This window comes from Magallana gigas, chromosome 7 (assembly GCF_963853765.1).
Source record: "Magallana gigas chromosome 7, xbMagGiga1.1, whole genome shotgun sequence".
Classification (NCBI taxonomy): domain Eukaryota; kingdom Metazoa; phylum Mollusca; class Bivalvia; order Ostreida; family Ostreidae; genus Magallana; species Magallana gigas.
This window is the reverse complement of record NC_088859.1, coordinates 4,762,729-4,780,057: the sequence shown is the minus strand read 5'-3', so window position 1 is coordinate 4,780,057 and position 17,329 is coordinate 4,762,729. Positions and strand designations below refer to the sequence as shown.

The 17,329-nt window shown below is 33.3% G+C and overlaps 1 protein-coding gene across 2 annotated transcripts in view; it reads left to right on the top strand.

Annotated features, from left to right (window-relative positions):
- Positions 1–14,570, top strand: part of LOC117684168 (thimet oligopeptidase-like) — a 73,290-nt gene extending 58,720 nt beyond the window's left edge. The window contains exons 2-14 of one of the 2 annotated variants that reach the window (XM_066067157.1): positions 5,940–5,977; positions 6,867–6,979; positions 7,773–7,827; positions 8,287–8,451; positions 8,646–8,807; positions 10,207–10,272; positions 10,454–10,558; positions 10,799–10,906; positions 11,217–11,290; positions 11,758–11,989; positions 12,610–12,741; positions 13,101–13,217; positions 14,110–14,570. In XM_066067157.1, the coding sequence (XP_065923229.1) occupies positions 5,940–5,977; positions 6,867–6,979; positions 7,773–7,827; positions 8,287–8,451; positions 8,646–8,807; positions 10,207–10,272; positions 10,454–10,558; positions 10,799–10,906; positions 11,217–11,290; positions 11,758–11,989; positions 12,610–12,741; positions 13,101–13,217; positions 14,110–14,199 (1,457 nt within the window). In that variant the 3' untranslated portion in view covers positions 14,200–14,570. Of the gene's footprint in view, positions 1–5,407; positions 5,446–5,939; positions 5,978–6,866; positions 6,980–7,772; positions 7,828–8,286; positions 8,452–8,645; positions 8,808–10,206; positions 10,273–10,453; positions 10,559–10,798; positions 10,907–11,216; positions 11,291–11,757; positions 11,990–12,609; positions 12,742–13,100; positions 13,218–14,109 lie in introns of those variants that run through there. The other variant, XM_066067158.1, reaches the window with a different exon arrangement.
- Positions 14,571–17,329: the final 2,759 nt, after the last annotated feature.

Genomic DNA, 17,329 nt, shown 5'->3' with positions numbered 1-17,329 from the left:
ACAAGTTCGATTGTGAGCAGACTATTCGCATGATACCAGCTAAACTATCCATATTTAATCTTGATGTATTTTCTAAGAAATATGTAAAGACTTGCTTAATATTAAATGCACCTTAAAATTATACAGATTAATTATTTTGATAAGATATGCTTCACGGAGCATGTTAGTTTTTAATTGTGTTATATTTTTTACGCATTTTTCCCTATTATGATAATGTACAGTTTAAGCGCATTAAAATAAACAATATTTCATATGAGATCACAATAAGTTATAAAAGTGATTTGGTGAAAGTTTCAATTAGATTAAAGATATCTGACCATTTCATCATCAAATATGGACGACAAACGCAAGAAAAATTAATAAAAAACATTAACGTTAAATGATCCCTTTGAGCACCTTGGAGCACCGGGTCGTCATTAAATTTTGTGTGCACGCAGAAAAATCTCTGATGGAGACCAAACGGTTCTTAGATGCTGCTATTTTTATAGGAGAAAGGTTTACAATTGGAAACACAATCGGAATTAAAAGTTTGAAAATGAAAATACTGATATATTTAGCTCTTGCAGCACCCCGAACCCCTATACAGCCCGGATCTTGTACCTTTGGATTTCGCTTTATTTTCTTATCTGAATTCGAAACTGTGTAGACAGAGAATGTCGGACCTAAATGATATCAGATATTAAACAAAAGACATTATACAAAAATTTGACAAACAATGGTGTGAACATGCGTTTTGTAAATGGGTTAAATGGCATGAAAAGTGTGTGAACTAAAAGGTGTTTACTTTTTTAAAAAGTGACAGGTTTAAATTGTCTTTCAGTAGTTTGACGTCACCTGACGTCGTGGAATATGAAATGGTGCTCTGTTAATCCAATTCATGCCAAAAAAATTGCTGTATCTTTTTAAAACAACTTCAAAATCATATGATTTTTGCATACTTATTTTCAATTGGTAGTCATTTAATAAAACATAAACCATCCTACAAAATACACATCAATTTTGTCGTAAAACACTTTGTCAGCGAACTTTTCTAATAGCCCTTGTATAGCCATGATATGCATATTTAAAAGGCGTCTATTTATAATTCGTTGAACATACAAGTTAAAGTTAAAAAAGTGGATAATATAAACAGTCAATTATATCTTTTATTAAACAAGGTTTATATAAAAATATTTATAAATGCATATATTGTAAAATATTGACACAAACACATGCTGCTGGGAAATCTTCTTTACACATAGGTGACAATAAAGGGTAAATATTTTTTACTTTGAGAAAAAAAAATATAACGTCAGCTGCCTGTGGGGTTAGTGTGCATATCATAGTGATTGGGCGAATGTGTATAATGAAGTATAGTATAATCAACATAAAAAGCCCTTATCATAAAAAAAGCATGATGCATAATAAAGTATATAAGTTAAAAGCATTGGCAACGTTCCTGGTTTCTGGACAAAATTTTTCATAAATTCTTAAATGAATTTATATGTGTCTCTATATATAGACAACAACAGACAACACAGACCCCTCTTTCCATCCTTATTACAAAAATGTTTCCAAAAATATTAATTTCGCATTCAACATTGATTTAAATGTAATTCAAGGAACAATTCGCAATAATTAATATTTGAAAGGAGGAATATTTTGATGAGTGAGATATGTGATTATAAATTAAATAAAACATAGTACTAAAAATCGATATGCTACTGATAATGAAATATAGGGCCAATATTTTCAGAAAAGTGTGAACGTCAATTTGCTTTTTCCTATTCAAGGATTGCCGTCCTTGATTTTTTTCCGCGTAGACACACACAGTAAATAATCGAGATCATTAACAATTACTTATAAATATCTTTGAGGTCTCAAGTAAGAAGAAGGTTCTAATATTTTTGAATTCCTAGTTAACCTTAAAGCGTGCTCTAAGAGAGCAAAAGTAACACCCTATTATTTATTGTCAGAAATCTCTCTTTTACAAATGAATAATTATGGCTTAGCAATAAGGTCACTGACCATTTAATTTGGAAATAATCTCACTGTCAACAAAATAGAGTAGCTATGAATAGTTTATTTGTATAGAATAGTTAATGCATATATGTGTGTGAATTGTAACATAATATCAAACAATAGGTATGAAAATAAATGAATGATAGACTTTTGGTCTACTGTCTTTTGATAAAGAGTATCGGGAGTTAATCAATGTTTGGTTTACTCTTTGTTTTTATTTTGCTCGTCAATATGTTGAAGATATTGCGGTAGGTCTGCCCCCCCCCCCTTCCGCCGTCGTCTGTCTGACAATTGTCAATAGTAAATAAGAAAACGAAAGGTCATTTAAAATCTTTCTCACAATGTTTACCATATAGGAATTTGCTCCTTTCTTTTCTGACGCCCATGTAACCTGCTTGTTGACGCAGAGCGATGTATAAATATCGCTTCATCTTTATGCATGACATACCGGTATTTTTTTTTTATCTCACAAACACTGCTTTTTACCATAATACGAGGGTCAATCAAAAAATACGAAGACAAAGTGTCTATCATATATTTTACATGAAAGTCATACTTCATAGATTAATCTGTGCACCAACACTTATGTCATTGATAAGTTTTAGTCCATTTGATAAAATGGTATTTTTGTTACCCCTTTTTAAAAACAACATGTTTTGTCACCACGGCGCACGGTAACGTTCAAAACATGACATAAAGGTTAAACACGCACAGTTTATAGATATACCCCATCCTCATCTTTATATTAGTCTCTTGTACCTTTCTCCTTACAATTTAAAATGGCACTGAACCACTTAACATCTTATTTTCACAAATTTGTTCAAGAATCATAGGTAAGTTCTTCATAGTTTTCATTTTCTAACCGTGTATCTATTAGTTACAGTACGGATAACCCTGAACGTTCGTTGACGTTACTTATATTTTGACCAAATATTTACAGAGAGTCTACTCTCTTTCGGACTGTTTTATATTCAAAATACAATTACCACCACCTCCCCAAAATTTATTACGGATAAACACAAACTTGTCAATAATTGTTGACTTATTTTTTGCACCATTTAGCATTTTCACAGCTTGTGTTGGCTTTTTTTTCTAAATTAAATCCATTTTGTCTGTACTTCTTGTTGCGCCGTGACGCCCGCCGACTACGATGTTTTTAGTCAATTCTGTAGAGGACTATCTGTCTTTAGTTACTAATATCTGTTCGACAAAACATTATATCCCGTCATTATTTGGAACATAGATACCATGACTATACTGAATGTGAAGTTTCAATATTATTTGGTTTTAAGCTTAATTTAGACAGATATTACATTCAACATTATAATTATGGTTTATTGTTGACATAACACAAATTTTGACCGTGCACCGTGACCTCATTTTTGCAGGATTTGATTCTAAATAATTTTTAGAAAAAAAGGAATTTATTAAACTTTTTTCCTGCAAATTGTTTGAAACTATTGCTAAATTATGTCTACCAAAGTTAGTAATGATATGACGTTAAGTAACATAGCTATAACAAAAGTCTTTCGAATTTTTTGATTGACCCTCATATTCAAAAAGAGTTCATATTACGGGAGATTGCTCCCAGTTGGAAAACAATTCAAGAGAGGTAACTCTAATTCATTGTATAAAAGAGAAAAATGCAGGTGCGGATATTTAAAATCTGGAGCACTTCGTTGACAATGCCCTTAGATAGGCAAAAAAAAAAGCTTTTTGAAGATAAATTGATAAATATTTTCAGAAATTATAAACAAAAGCTTGAAAGGCTGATATGAACCCAATTATACTTGCAGTTCACAAGTAATGGCCCTTTGACATAGAAAAATTCCAGTTATTTACAGTTTCCGTTCATTTTCTTCGCAGAGGATGAACATATTGAAATGAAATTTGGTATACAGGTTTATCATGAAAATATCTAGGTCAAGTTTGATATTGGGTATGATCGGTTAATTTTCGACATAGTTATGGTCCTTGGACATAGAAAAATTCTAGTTATTTGCAGTTTCTGCTCATTTCCCTCGCAGAGGATGCACATATTGATATGAAATTTGATATGAAATTTGGTATTCAGGTTAATCTGAATAATAGCTAGGTCAAGTTTAATTTTGGGTAAGCTGGGCAATTTTCGACAGAGTTATGGCCCTTTACTTTCATTTTCTTCGTGAATGTTTCCAAGGGAGGGGGCATAAGTTTTTCACAAACATCTCGTTTTTCTTGTTTAGAATGAATGTATTGTATCTACATTTGTAATACACTTACTCCAAATATATTGCCAATTTTAGTGCATTTTGGTTTTTTTGTGATGTCCCTCCTCAAAAACCAGATGGTAGAATTTCTCTTTTTTAACATTTTTATAGTAATGAAAATAAAGTAGAAAAGTCAGGATATCTGATGTTCTACAGCTCGGCTCCATGATACAAGTTCCTTACTCCAGGATGGTATATTTAAAATAAAAAAATGCAGTATTTGAAAGGCTCCCGTGCTCGCCCCTATGGTTACATCATAAAACAGAACATTATTTCACCTGATTACCAAATGCCATGGGTGACAGTGGCATAATGATAAGCGAAGGAAGATGGGAATATACTAACAATAGGAGTACGATCAAGAACTGGAAAAAAAATACTTAACACAATGTACTTACACGGTCGAGGAGACGGAACCCATCTTTCTTCTTCAATATTTAATTTTGTAATAAGAAAATGATGGCTATTATAAAGCTGAGTTGATTCATTTCCTGTAGGAAAAATAATACAACACCATATTTACAAATCCTTTTTTCTTTAATTATGTTTGTTAAAATTAGCTTTTCTAATATTTTTTCCTGTTTCCCTGGTATTTCAAAATAACAATTTCTCTCCGCATTGACCCAGATTCTAAATGAACTCTGTTTATCAGACATAATTGTTTTTCATGTGTCACAACAAAATCGTGAACATATTACAGTATTTTATGATGGCCTTGTTTGAATTCAAGTTAAAAAAAATCAAGTTGTCCAATATATCTTTCAGAAAGAATTTAGGCTGAATGTGATTCAAAAATGTGTAATAATATCCACCATATATTTTCTATTTTTGCATCTCTCCATATAACCTCTATTTAATTCGCAAACCTTCAAAGTATTTCGCTTTAAAGGTCTCACTTGTGTGGACGTATATCTTACATCACTGTTGTTATCGGTTGCAATAAAATTATCCAATTGAGCGGACTTCTTCCAATGCAGGAGAAATGTAGCATCAATTCGATAGGTCTATGCATTATACATGAACAGAAAATGCACATAAACCAAAGAATTATTGCACAAAACCTAAGACTACGTAGGGTACTTAAGATGGACACGTCGGCAATGAGTTTTAAGTGTGCAATGAGGGTGTTATGATATCAAAGGGTTTATATGCCAGTGTGATGGTGCCTATTTATGACTGGAGTACAGCTTTACATGTAAGTAATGAACAGTTGTTTAAATGTTGGACCATTATAGACACAAGGGTCTGAAGAGGTCTGCGATGGTCATACTTATTTTATCCAATATGCTTTATGAAATATAAACTGTTACAGTCCTAATATATATTGGTCTGAAGTAATAAATAAAATATGGAATCACTGAATGGTATGAATGATTAGCATCAATAACTTGTGAAAACATATTAAATGCAAAATCTTATATAAGGAATCATTCTTTGAGTATATGAGGTGATCATTTCGGTCAGGGCATGGTCAAATCCAATGAAGCCTAAAAGGATTTGATTCATATAATTTTCAGCTATTATGCGATGAAACATTTGAATATAGATAAGCAAACCGTGTTTGCACTCCAACTTTACGTCATTTTAATTTATTGCACTATAGTACAAAATTGATACATAGTGTTATCACAGGCAAAAACACTAAACTATGTACATTATATATGAATAAAGACATTTTTTTTCTTTTAGCTGGAGTTCCAGAAGATTTCCTGAAATCTTTAGAGAAAGTAAGAAACTTGGTGTACATTATAAATTAACAGTTCAAAGGTCATTGGACCGAAGGCTCTTGTTTGTCTGTTCTGATATTGAATGCTGTCCAAAGTTAATTCTTCATTATAAATGTCACCTTCAAAATACCAAATGAGGGAGGACAACATAATTTTAAACAAGTTGCAGTATTTAAGTTGTAAAATAAAAGTAAAATCAAATTGAGAAAGATAAAATTAAAATTAAAGATTCATTCGATTTTTTTATATGAAGATTTCGCCTAAACCTATGTGCAAGAATGACGTTAAAAATAGGATTTACGTTGGACAGTATAAGTTTGATATGAATCTTCCTCATTAGAACTCAGATTAAAAAAATCCTGGTACAAGATTCCCCACAGGAAAGAGAGTTTATTTTATTGAGTAATAAACTTTTTGTGGTATTTTGGTTATATTCTAAAGCATCGTTCATCAAATATTATTTCCTGGTCTACTCTGAAACTGAAAATAAAACGAAAGATATCGCAGAGGTCTCCATCTATTAATATTGAAGTTAGTTGAATTGATCATCACGATTCTGGTGGATCAAGGTTAGATTTGAAAGGCAACAGACCTAAATATTCTCTTTGCACAAATTACAGAATTTTTATGCATTAGAAATGATTGAAAATTATGTGAAATGTTTCATTTTGCTTTTGTGTATTGAAAATATCTTCCACACAGCTCTATTTAATATAGTAAGGATGATTTCATTTGAAGGGGAGACAGCTTATTAGATCTTTGGTTGAGATCATACTTTCCATCATTGATGTTCAGCCCTGTATACTAGAAATTGTCATTATGAATATCATTTAAATCATCAATATATTCCTTAAAAAGTTTATAAATATCATGATCTTTTGTGTTCTAGAATGAGGATGGTAAACTAAAGGTCTCATTGAAGTATCCTCATTATTTCCCATGCATGAAGAAGGCCAGGAATCCCGAAACCAGGAAAAAACTGGAGACAGCATTCAACTCGCGGTAGAACTTTCATATACTTAAACAGTAAAATGCTTTCATAGATGGTTTATGAGAATGTGAAGGTAGCTAGCTTATCGGAAAGAATACATCATGGGAAATGTTATATTTTTTCCCGTCAAATTGATAGTGTAAAGAATTCATAGTAGAAGGGTATTCAAGCTTGTTCTGTATGAAATGGAGGACCACTATGTTTTTGTATTGGAAAAAGATTATGAAAAAAAATGCATTAAAAAACCTGAAAATAGAGTTGGAAGAAAAACTAGCTGTAACACTAGAAAACCCAACAATTACAAGAAACCTTATTCATAAGTACATGTACTAGACAATGGGCCCATTATTCAATTTTCTTGCTCCTTTTTCATTATGACTTTTATGTCTTTTATGCTGTTCATTTATGCCACCTTGAAGACAACTTATTTTTCTGCTTAATACCAACATCTTGAAAATGCACAGACAGTATATTTTTATCATTATAGTGTCATCTGTGCATCCCTTATCTACGTACTAAATATTTATTATTTAATAATTTGGTGATTCTCTCATTTTGTATCAGACTGCAAGATAATAACATTGAGATTGCCAAACTTTAATTATAATTTCATAAATTTACAACTCTCAGAAAAATAGTAGTGAGATTTATGATCTGCGGGGGTATTTCTGTTAATTTTATTCAGAAATTAATTTCTTACATTAAATTAGGAATCTACAAGTAAAATACTCAAATGATCAATAAGGCTCATTGGTCTTTTGTTATGTATAGGTATATACCATGAACAAATTTGTTCACTTTCAGATGTTTGAAGCCAAATACAGCCATTTTAGAAGAATTGGTTGAACTAAGAAGCCAGGTATAATATCTTATCTACCTATTTTTAAAAATAATTGCTCTTCATTTATATTCACCAGTATGAGAAAATGGACAAAATTATGTCTTATTCAAGATTAAGAATGTAAATTTCTTCAGAACCTGTACAACTATTCTCCTTCAGACCTGTACAACTATTCCCCTTCAGAACCTGTACAACTATTCCCCTTCAGAACCTGTACAATTATTCACCTTCAGAACCTGTACAATTATTTCCCATCAGAACCTGTACAACTATTCCCCATCAGAACTTGTGCAACTATTCCCCTTCAGAACCTGTACAACTATTCCATTTCAGAACCTGTACAACTATTCCCCATCAGAACCTGTACAATTATTCACCTTCAGAACTTGTACAATTATTCCCCTTCAGAACCTGTACAACTATTCCCCTTAGAACCTGTACAAATATTTACCAATTAAAGCCATTTCTTGATTTCAGAAAGCAGACATCTTGGGGTTTCCAACCCACGCTGCGTTTGTTCTAGACATGAGGATGGCCAAAGACCCTGAGAAGGTGAGGACATTCCTTGTTGACCTGGCCCAGAAACTCCGCCCCCTACAGGAACAGGAAGTCAAAGTTTACCTGGAGTATAAGAAGGAGGAGGTAGGTCCTGTCTGTGTCCATTGTAAGGTGTTAGGATAACGTGCAAACAATAATTTCTAAACGTTTCTAGAGTCCAATTTTTAGTACTAAACAAAAATGCATTTAATTAAACTGGCTGGTCTTTAATTATTTTTTAGAATTGCTTATCTTATCATAAATTACTGTAATTTGTTTATTGTACATTTGTTGTTTAGTGTGATAAATATGGATACGAGTATGATGGAAAGATCCACTACTGGGATCTCCGCTACTATATGACTATGACAGAGGAACGACAGTACGCCGTGGATTCTAACCTTCTGAAGGAGTATTTCCCCATGGAAGTGGTGACCACAGGGCTGCTGGATATCTACCGGGTAAAACAAGGTCAAAATCAGGTGTTACATCTACCAGGTAAAACTAGGTCAAAGTCAGGTGTTACATCTAGCAGGTAAATCACGGTCAAAGTCAGGTGTTACATCTACCAGGTAAAACCAGGTCAAAGTCAGGTGTTACATCTACCAAGTAAAACCAGGTCAAAGTCAGGAGTAACATCTTCCAGGTAAATGAAGGTCAAAGTCAGGTGTTACATCTACCAGGTAAAACCAGGTCAAAGTCAGGTGTTACATCTATCAGGTAAAACCAGGTCAAAGTCAGGTGTTACATCTACCAGGTATAACCAGGTCAAAGTCAAGTGTTACATCTACCAGGTAAAACAAGGTCAAAGTCAGGTGTAACATCTACCACGTAAAAAAAAGTCAAAGTCAGGTATTACATATACCAGGTAAATCAAGGTCAAAGTCAGGTGTTACATCTACCAGGTAAAACCAGGTCAAAGTCAGGTGTAACATCTACCAGGTAAAACAAGGTCAAAGTCAAGTGTTACATCTACCAGGTAAAACCAGGTCAAAGTCATGTGTTATATCTACCAGGTAAATCAAGCTCAAAGTCAGGTGTTACATCTACCAGGTAAAGGAGTATTTCCCTGTGGAAGTGGTGACCACAGGGCTGCTGGATATCTACCAGGTAAAACAAGGTCAAAATCAGGTGTTACATCTACCAGGTAAAAATAGGTCAAAGTCAGGTGTTACATCTACCAGGTAAATCACGGTCAAAGTCAGGTGTAACATCTACTAGGTAAAACCAGGTCAAAGTCAGGTGTTACATCTACCAGGTAAAACCAGGTCAAAGTCAGGTGTTACATCTACCAGGTAAATCAAGGTCAAAGTCAGGTGTTACATCTACCAGGTAAAACCAGGTCAAAGTCAGGTGTTACATCTACCAGGTATAACCAGGTCAAAGTCAAGTGTTACATCTACCAGGTAAAACAAGGTCAAAGTCAGGTGTAACATCTACCAGGTAAAACAAAGTCAAAGTCAGGTGTTACATATACCAGGTAAAATTAGGTCAAAGTCAGGTGTTACATCTACCAGGTAAAACCAGGTCAAAGTCAGGTGTAACATCTACCAGGTAAAACAAGGTCAAAGTCAAGTGTTACATCTACCAGGTAAAACCAGGTCAAAGTCAAATGTTGCATCTACCAGATCAAAAGTCAGGTGTTATATTTAGCAGATTAAACCAGGTCAAAGTCAGATGTTATATCAAACAGGTAATTCCAGGTCAAATGTTATCTGTTATATCTAACAGGTTAAATTAGGTAAAAAAAACAGGCGTTATATGTACCTGAAAAACAGCGTTAAAATTGCTATTATGTCAAAATGTCAGACGTTGTATATGACTAATGAGAAATTTAAACATCTATGCTTTGAATTTTAGGAGTTGCTGGATCTCAAGTTTACACAAGTCAAAGATGTGGAAGTTTGGCATCCTGAGGTCACGTTGGTAAGTTTCTCTGCTCCAGTCACTGGAGAGAGGACATCTTTGAAATTTGTATAAAGTCTCAAAGGAACAGCGAATTTTTGACCCGTTTTATTATTTGAATTTGGAGTTTGTAGACATTTTAGACATTTATAAGAATAGAGTGATACTGATGATGGTGTTGACTAATTGTCCTCTGTTGTAGTACAGTGTAGTGGACAGGGAATCGTCCAATCTCCTGGGCTATTTTTATCTGGACCTGTATCCCCGAGAAGGAAAATATGGACATGCTGCTTGCTTTGGACTGCAGGTACATAAATAAATCTTAACTCAGTCAGTTCAAGAATACACTTTCGTCAACATTTATTCCTAAAATTAATATGAACATTTTTAACTCACGTAAATTAATCAAAGTTTGAAGTTAAACCAAATTTGCTGTATAAGCAACATTGATAATTCTAAGGTTCCTTTACAAAATCAACAATTGTATGATACAGCAAAGACAGTGGACTGAAGCAGATATATATGAATATCTTCCTTAAATTTACAGCCGGGGTGTATACAGCCAGATGGGAAGAGACAGATAACTGTGGCTGCCATGGTTGCGAACTTCACCAAACCAACAGAGGATAAACCAGCCCTGCTTACACACGATGAGGTAGACCATTACTATATATTCATATCGTTAACATTGTTTAGCTAAATGAATGTATTCAAATACTCCAAATAGCTATATGAACTATAAATTATGTCCATGCATTTCATCATCATAGTTTTTTCATCCTCATGGCTGGAAATTAACTCACTATATCAATGAATGTGTGTACCAGAGATTGCGCAGTTTATAATGAAACACATAAATTTAGCAAGAAAAAGTCAAAATGTAAAATAGAATCCAAAAAACTCTTCCTATAAAATTCCTGGTTTTCAAGGATATTGGTTCCTGTATCAGACATGTTTGTTTACAGGTGGAGACCTACTTCCATGAGTTTGGTCATGTGATGCATCAGATCTGTGCTCAATCCGAATTTGCTCTGTTCAGGTATATTGAAATTGTTGTAAAGTTTCTCAGGGATTCTTTTTTACCTTTATAAAAACCAGTTGTAAAATATCTAAATCTAAATTTTTCTTTAATTTATAAGATATAACAAATTAAGTTTAGGATGCTATTTTAAGCAAGATACATGTAGATATTTTAAAAGCTTTCCTTTTATGGAGAGTGAATACAAAAATATTTTAAACCATTTTTTCATTTAGTTTGTTTTAAACATATTTTATTGATCACTCAAAAGGATCAGAAAAAAGATTTTACAACTAACGAGTTCTTCTCCTTTCATTATGTTTATAAAATATCTAACTTTAAGTATAGCATTACGCTTCAAGCAATATAGATTTTAAGGAGTCCTTTTTTGACGAGTGAATATGGCAAAAGTACATAATGTTTTGTTTTTGGGTGGTGCTATTTTGACCATTTAAATCATGTCACATAAAATGAATTCTTTGTTGCAGTGGAACCAGTGTGGAGAGAGATTTTGTGGAGGCCCCGTCCCAGATGTTGGAGAACTGGTGCTGGGAGAAGGAACCTCTACAGAGAATGTCCAAACACTACAAAACAGGGGAGGCATTCCCCGACCACCTGCTCGACAAACCGATCAAAAGCCGGATCGCTAACGCTGGCATGTTTAACCTGCGACAGATCCTGCTGGGAATGTTTGACCAGACCATCCACACACAGAAAAAGGTCAGATACTGATCATGTAGATGTTTTCTCTATAATCACCCACTGGAGGTTCATTAACATTTAATGAAGACCAATGTTTGTGGGTTTCTTTTTTGAAATGATCCAGGAACTTTAATATATATCAAAGTGCATTTTCTAATGATACATTGTATTGATAGGATCATTGTCTATGAGCACAGTTACCTTCAAAGTGTGATTTGCTTTTAATTCACAAAAATTGATGTCCATAAATATTGATAAAAGTACAGTACTTGAACATTTTGAGAATAAAATTTAAACAAGACACATTTAAAAGAAGTTTAAAAAATATGGTTTATTGAAATGATTTATCTTTATTAAACTCCTTACTGTTTCAGGCCAACAATTAAAAGTTGTCACTATATATGTATTCAAATGATGTGCCATTATTTGGACATGTTAACCATGTGAATATGTCAGTTCTATCCTTATGTACTTACATTGCTTTGTTATTAGCATGATTCAAGCCCATGAGTTTGCAATTATGAATTTCTCCCAATTAAGCTGTTTTTATCAAATGTTTGATGAATTATAATATTTTGAGTTTCTGTTCTATTGCTGTTGAGTGGAATAGTTAAGTTATTGCTGTTTTTGTGTTACAGGTGGACACAGCCAAACTGTTCTCGGAGATCTCACAAGAGTACCTTGGATTCCCGTCCACAGAGGGCACCAACATGTCTGCCTCATTCGGGCACCTGGCGGGAGGGTACGACGCCCAGTACTATGGGTACATGGTAGGTAGTGATGTGTGTATGTATGTGTATGTAGGTAGTGATGTGTGTATGTATGTGTATGTAGGTAGTGATGTGTGTATGTATGTGTATGTAGGTAGAGATGTGTGTATGTATGTGTATGCTATGTATATGTAGAATAGTTACAATAGGATCATGATGAAGAATTAACTAAAAATATCAGAGAAGACATAAATAAAGTTTAAGGAAGAATTTGTTTAGCGAACTTGTTCATGCATGTTAAACATAAAGTAAACAAAGAGTAATGAGTTTCTTGTAACATTGTGTATGGAAGAGACACTTTCTGCCTATTAGTCTGTATTTTCATGTGTTCTGAAGTTTGTTTTCTGTCTGTCCTTCAGTGGAGTGAAGTTTTCTGTATGGACATGTTTTACACTCGCTTTAAGAAGGAGGGCATCATGAGTCCAAAGTTTGGTGGGGACTACAGGAGATATATATTGCAGCCCGGGGGATCAATAGTAAGATATATATATTTTTCTGTCTTGCACTGTGTATTACAACGCCGTTGTAAAATGTAAACAAACATCGTATGCTGCAAGAAAACGATAAATGATAGAATTAGCTAATCTATATGTCATTATTTGTTTAGATGACTACAATTCAATCATATTTTTATTGAAAATATTGTCGTATGCTCTCTTCTTCACTTGCACTATTTGTAGCGCGCGGCGGGATGAACCGAAAATTCACTTTTAAACGTCAAAAGAGAAAGTTTCAAACATCGTTTTTTATGAAGAATAATGCGAGAAATATAATCATTCTTTACATACTCGTGTGGGATAGTGAAATTCCACCACGGGGCCAAGATTCACGGTCTAGGATTCGGCAGAGCCTTGTCCTAGACCATGAATCTTGTCCCCTCGGTGGAGTTTCACTATCCCAGAGTCGTAATAATGAATGATTCTATAAATATAACATTGTCTGTCTGTGTGTCAATAGTAAGATATGACATTGTCTGTCTGTGTGTCAATATTAAGATATGACATTGTCTGTCTGTGTGTCAGTAGTAAGATATCATATTGTATGTCTGTGTGTCAATAGTAACATATGACATTGTCTGTCTGTGTGTCAATAGTAAGATATGACATTGTCTGTGTGTCAATAGAAAGATATGACATTGTCTGTCTGTGTGTCAATAGTAAGATATGACATTGTCTGTCTGTGTGTCAATAGTAAGGTATAATACCTCTGTGTGTTTTCTTTTTAGAAAAAAATATGTAAAACCAATGAGAGTAATATCCTTATTCTATGCGAGGAATCAGACGGATAAAGACACCGTCAAAATATTTTTTCATTGTAATTTTTTTTATATCCTAGGGACATAATTAAAGTCTATGTTGTATTTTACAGGATGCCGCGGATATGTTACGTAACTTCCTGGGTCGTGACCCTACCCCAGAAGCTTTCCTCATCAGTAAGGGACTTAACCCGAATGCATAATGTACAAGGACAACCAGAGACTTGACTCCTGATCATCTTCTGTATTTAGGGGAAAACTTGATAAAGACACTATCTATCTGCAGGAACACATTTATGAACACAAAGGCAAAGGAATGTGCTAAAACTTCCGTTGCTGTTGAATTGCCAGAGTGGATAGAGCGTCATTCTATGATTTTTCGAAAATTATATCGTTCAATTCTGCTGAATACTTGATTAAACAAACTCATTGAGATTTTGTTTTATTGGTATGTTTTACTAAAGACAATGATGTTTTTACCAAAAATATTAAAAAAAATATCAGATAACTTATGCTGGATAATCTTCAGTGTTTCAAGATAAAAGCAGCAAATAAAGTTTCTGATTTAATTCAATATTTTAAATCTTTATTATCTGATTATCTAAAAGAGCAATTTATTTTTAATTCATACATTTTTTAATTTCGCTTTAACAACATTTATAAATGCCCTACATCAGAGACAATAGATATTTGTAGTAAAAATTACATTTTTTCTAGAAGATACAATGGGTATCGTTATTAAAATTGAATGCATGAACAAAATCTGCATATACAGTACACAACAAATCTGTATGCCGTGAGTTTGAATACCGCTGGGAAGTTTATAATTTATTTTTTTTTAAATTGATGTCTGACAATTTAGATATATCCGTTGTCTTTATTTTTCTTTTTTTGTGTGAGCGAGTAATTCGGATCTATTTTTAGTGCATTCAAGAATCCATTTTTCCATGTTGTTAATCACATTGATTTATCAGTCAATGGTTGGCGGCGTCTTCCGGTCCTGGTCCTTGTTAAAATGTTTGGAGCAGGTCCTGTGTCTAAGTTATTACATATCCAATCTTCACTAAACGTGCCTGGATGCTGTATCTGGAACTTCTTATGGACTCACTTGTACAGTGTAGAAGAAGACTTGGATGCTTAATCTGGGCCGTGCATTTAGCATACTGTGCATCAAATTCCTTTAATAAGATTAAGCAAATCTAGCACACATGGGCATGGGAGAGCTAATGATCTCTCCCCCTGTTTTGGCGTCAGCGTCCAGACCTGGTATAAAGTTTTAGGAGAAAGTCTTGTTATTAAAATTACTTGTCCTATCTCCACCAAACTTGCATGGACGCTGTATCTGGACACAATTATGGATCTGGAAGGTATAGATGCTGAATCTGGGCCATGATTTCATATGCTGGAGGAGGTTAGGGTTTCTTTGAGCAGCTTTAAGTTTTTGGAGCAGTGTCTTAAATTTGTCTTAAATTTTAGGACTGTTTCTTAATTAAAACTGCTCCTAATTTCACCATAGAAATATTTATTTCACGCCTGAGTAAATTCAAATCATCATGTACATTTTACTTTAAATTCCACCTCCAAACTATCTCTCCGTAAATCAATCCGTCCAATGAAAGAACATGAGAGAAAAAGCCGAGGCATATGCCTAGAAGGGTTCTTAACCCTATCACCAGTAAATGACAAATCATGCATTAAGTATAATATGTGTATTACCTTCAAATATATTTATTCCTGTCTTACATATCTCCAGAATATTTATGTGCGTGTACATAGAATAAAGAATTTCGATCTTTGGTCTTAAAGTCCATAATTTGTACCCCCTGAACAAAGTAACATGTTTATTTTAAAAAAATTAATAGTAAAGATAACTTATTTAACAGTAAACCACCCCTCCACCCCTTCCCCCCCCCCAAAAAAAAAAAAAAACAAAACAAAACAAAAAAAAGACAAAAAACAAAACAAAACAAACCAAAAAAAAAAAAACCTAAACCCCCCCCCCCCAAAAAAAAAAGAAAAAAAAAACAAACTAACTATAAAATAAATAAGTGATAAGTGTGTTTAATTTATGATAACGCAATCTTTCCTTTTTTTACGTCAACTGAGTTTTTCGAATTTAAACAAAGGAAATTAGGAAAGGATATAAAAAAATGTTTACATCACGATTAATTGGAATTGACCATTACTTCAACACACTTATAACCAAAAAATCCTCGCTAACGACTACAGCATGGAATCACATGTTCTAATCAATTTAAATAACAAATTCAATTTAGAATTGCGCAAACATAATTCGGTCTTAGCGCTTTGATTATCGTTTATTTTGAAAATAGAAGGAAGAAAAACTTTTTACCATAGAGTGGGTCTTGGTACCATTTTTTCGAAAATTCAAAAAGATAGACATTTACATGTTTTATCAGTAAACGTTCTTTAAAAAAAATGGTACTAAGGCCCACTCTATAAAAACTTAAGTCTGAACATCCTATTTCATTAGCATTTTGTTGCTCAATAAGCATATACTAATACATATTTTGATGTCTTAATATCAATTAAAGGACAAAATCCATGTTTAGCTATAAATGGCCCTGTGATATGTCAAAAATTAAACTAGGTCAAAATGAAATAAAATTGGTGTTATGTGTTAGTCTAGACCTGATACTATTTTGACATGCCAGAATTTCCCCGCCAAAACGTCTGCTTGCAAAAATATGTAAATGACAAAACCGGTTCCGGATCGGTTTTGGGGTAAAATCACAGCATTTTCGTTCTTTGGTGGTGTTTTTCAACAACAGCACACCCTCTGATCTAAAAACTGTTTTTAAATTATGAAATTGTATCAATAAAAAAAGATATTCAAAGTGAAAGTTTTTGGATCAGAGGGTGTGCTGTTGATGAAAATTAAAATGTAAACAAGAAGAGGAGCAATCCGGATTTACTTATTTTTTGACAGTATTGCACGTTTTTTCACACCTTTTTTGTTTTAAAAATATAAAAACCACAAGAATCAAACACATTGTGTAATTGTCATCTAATCTGAAAAATAAAAAGGTACAGTGTGTTGTTAATGAAACGTATATGTGTTCAATTTTAACACCAAATTTTGCGCATGCACGACATTCCATACATCATGTATTACATGCTTATTTGCATACGTAAACAAACAGCGACTTTTACTTTGCGTGATTAATCTTGAAAATACACGAACGAAAGATCAACAAAACCTATAGAAAATGAAGAAAGAAGAACTCTGAAGGTATGTATAAGAATTTGATTGAATACGTAGATTTCTGTTGATTTTTTCTTGAATAAATAATATTGTTCGCAACGTTCGTC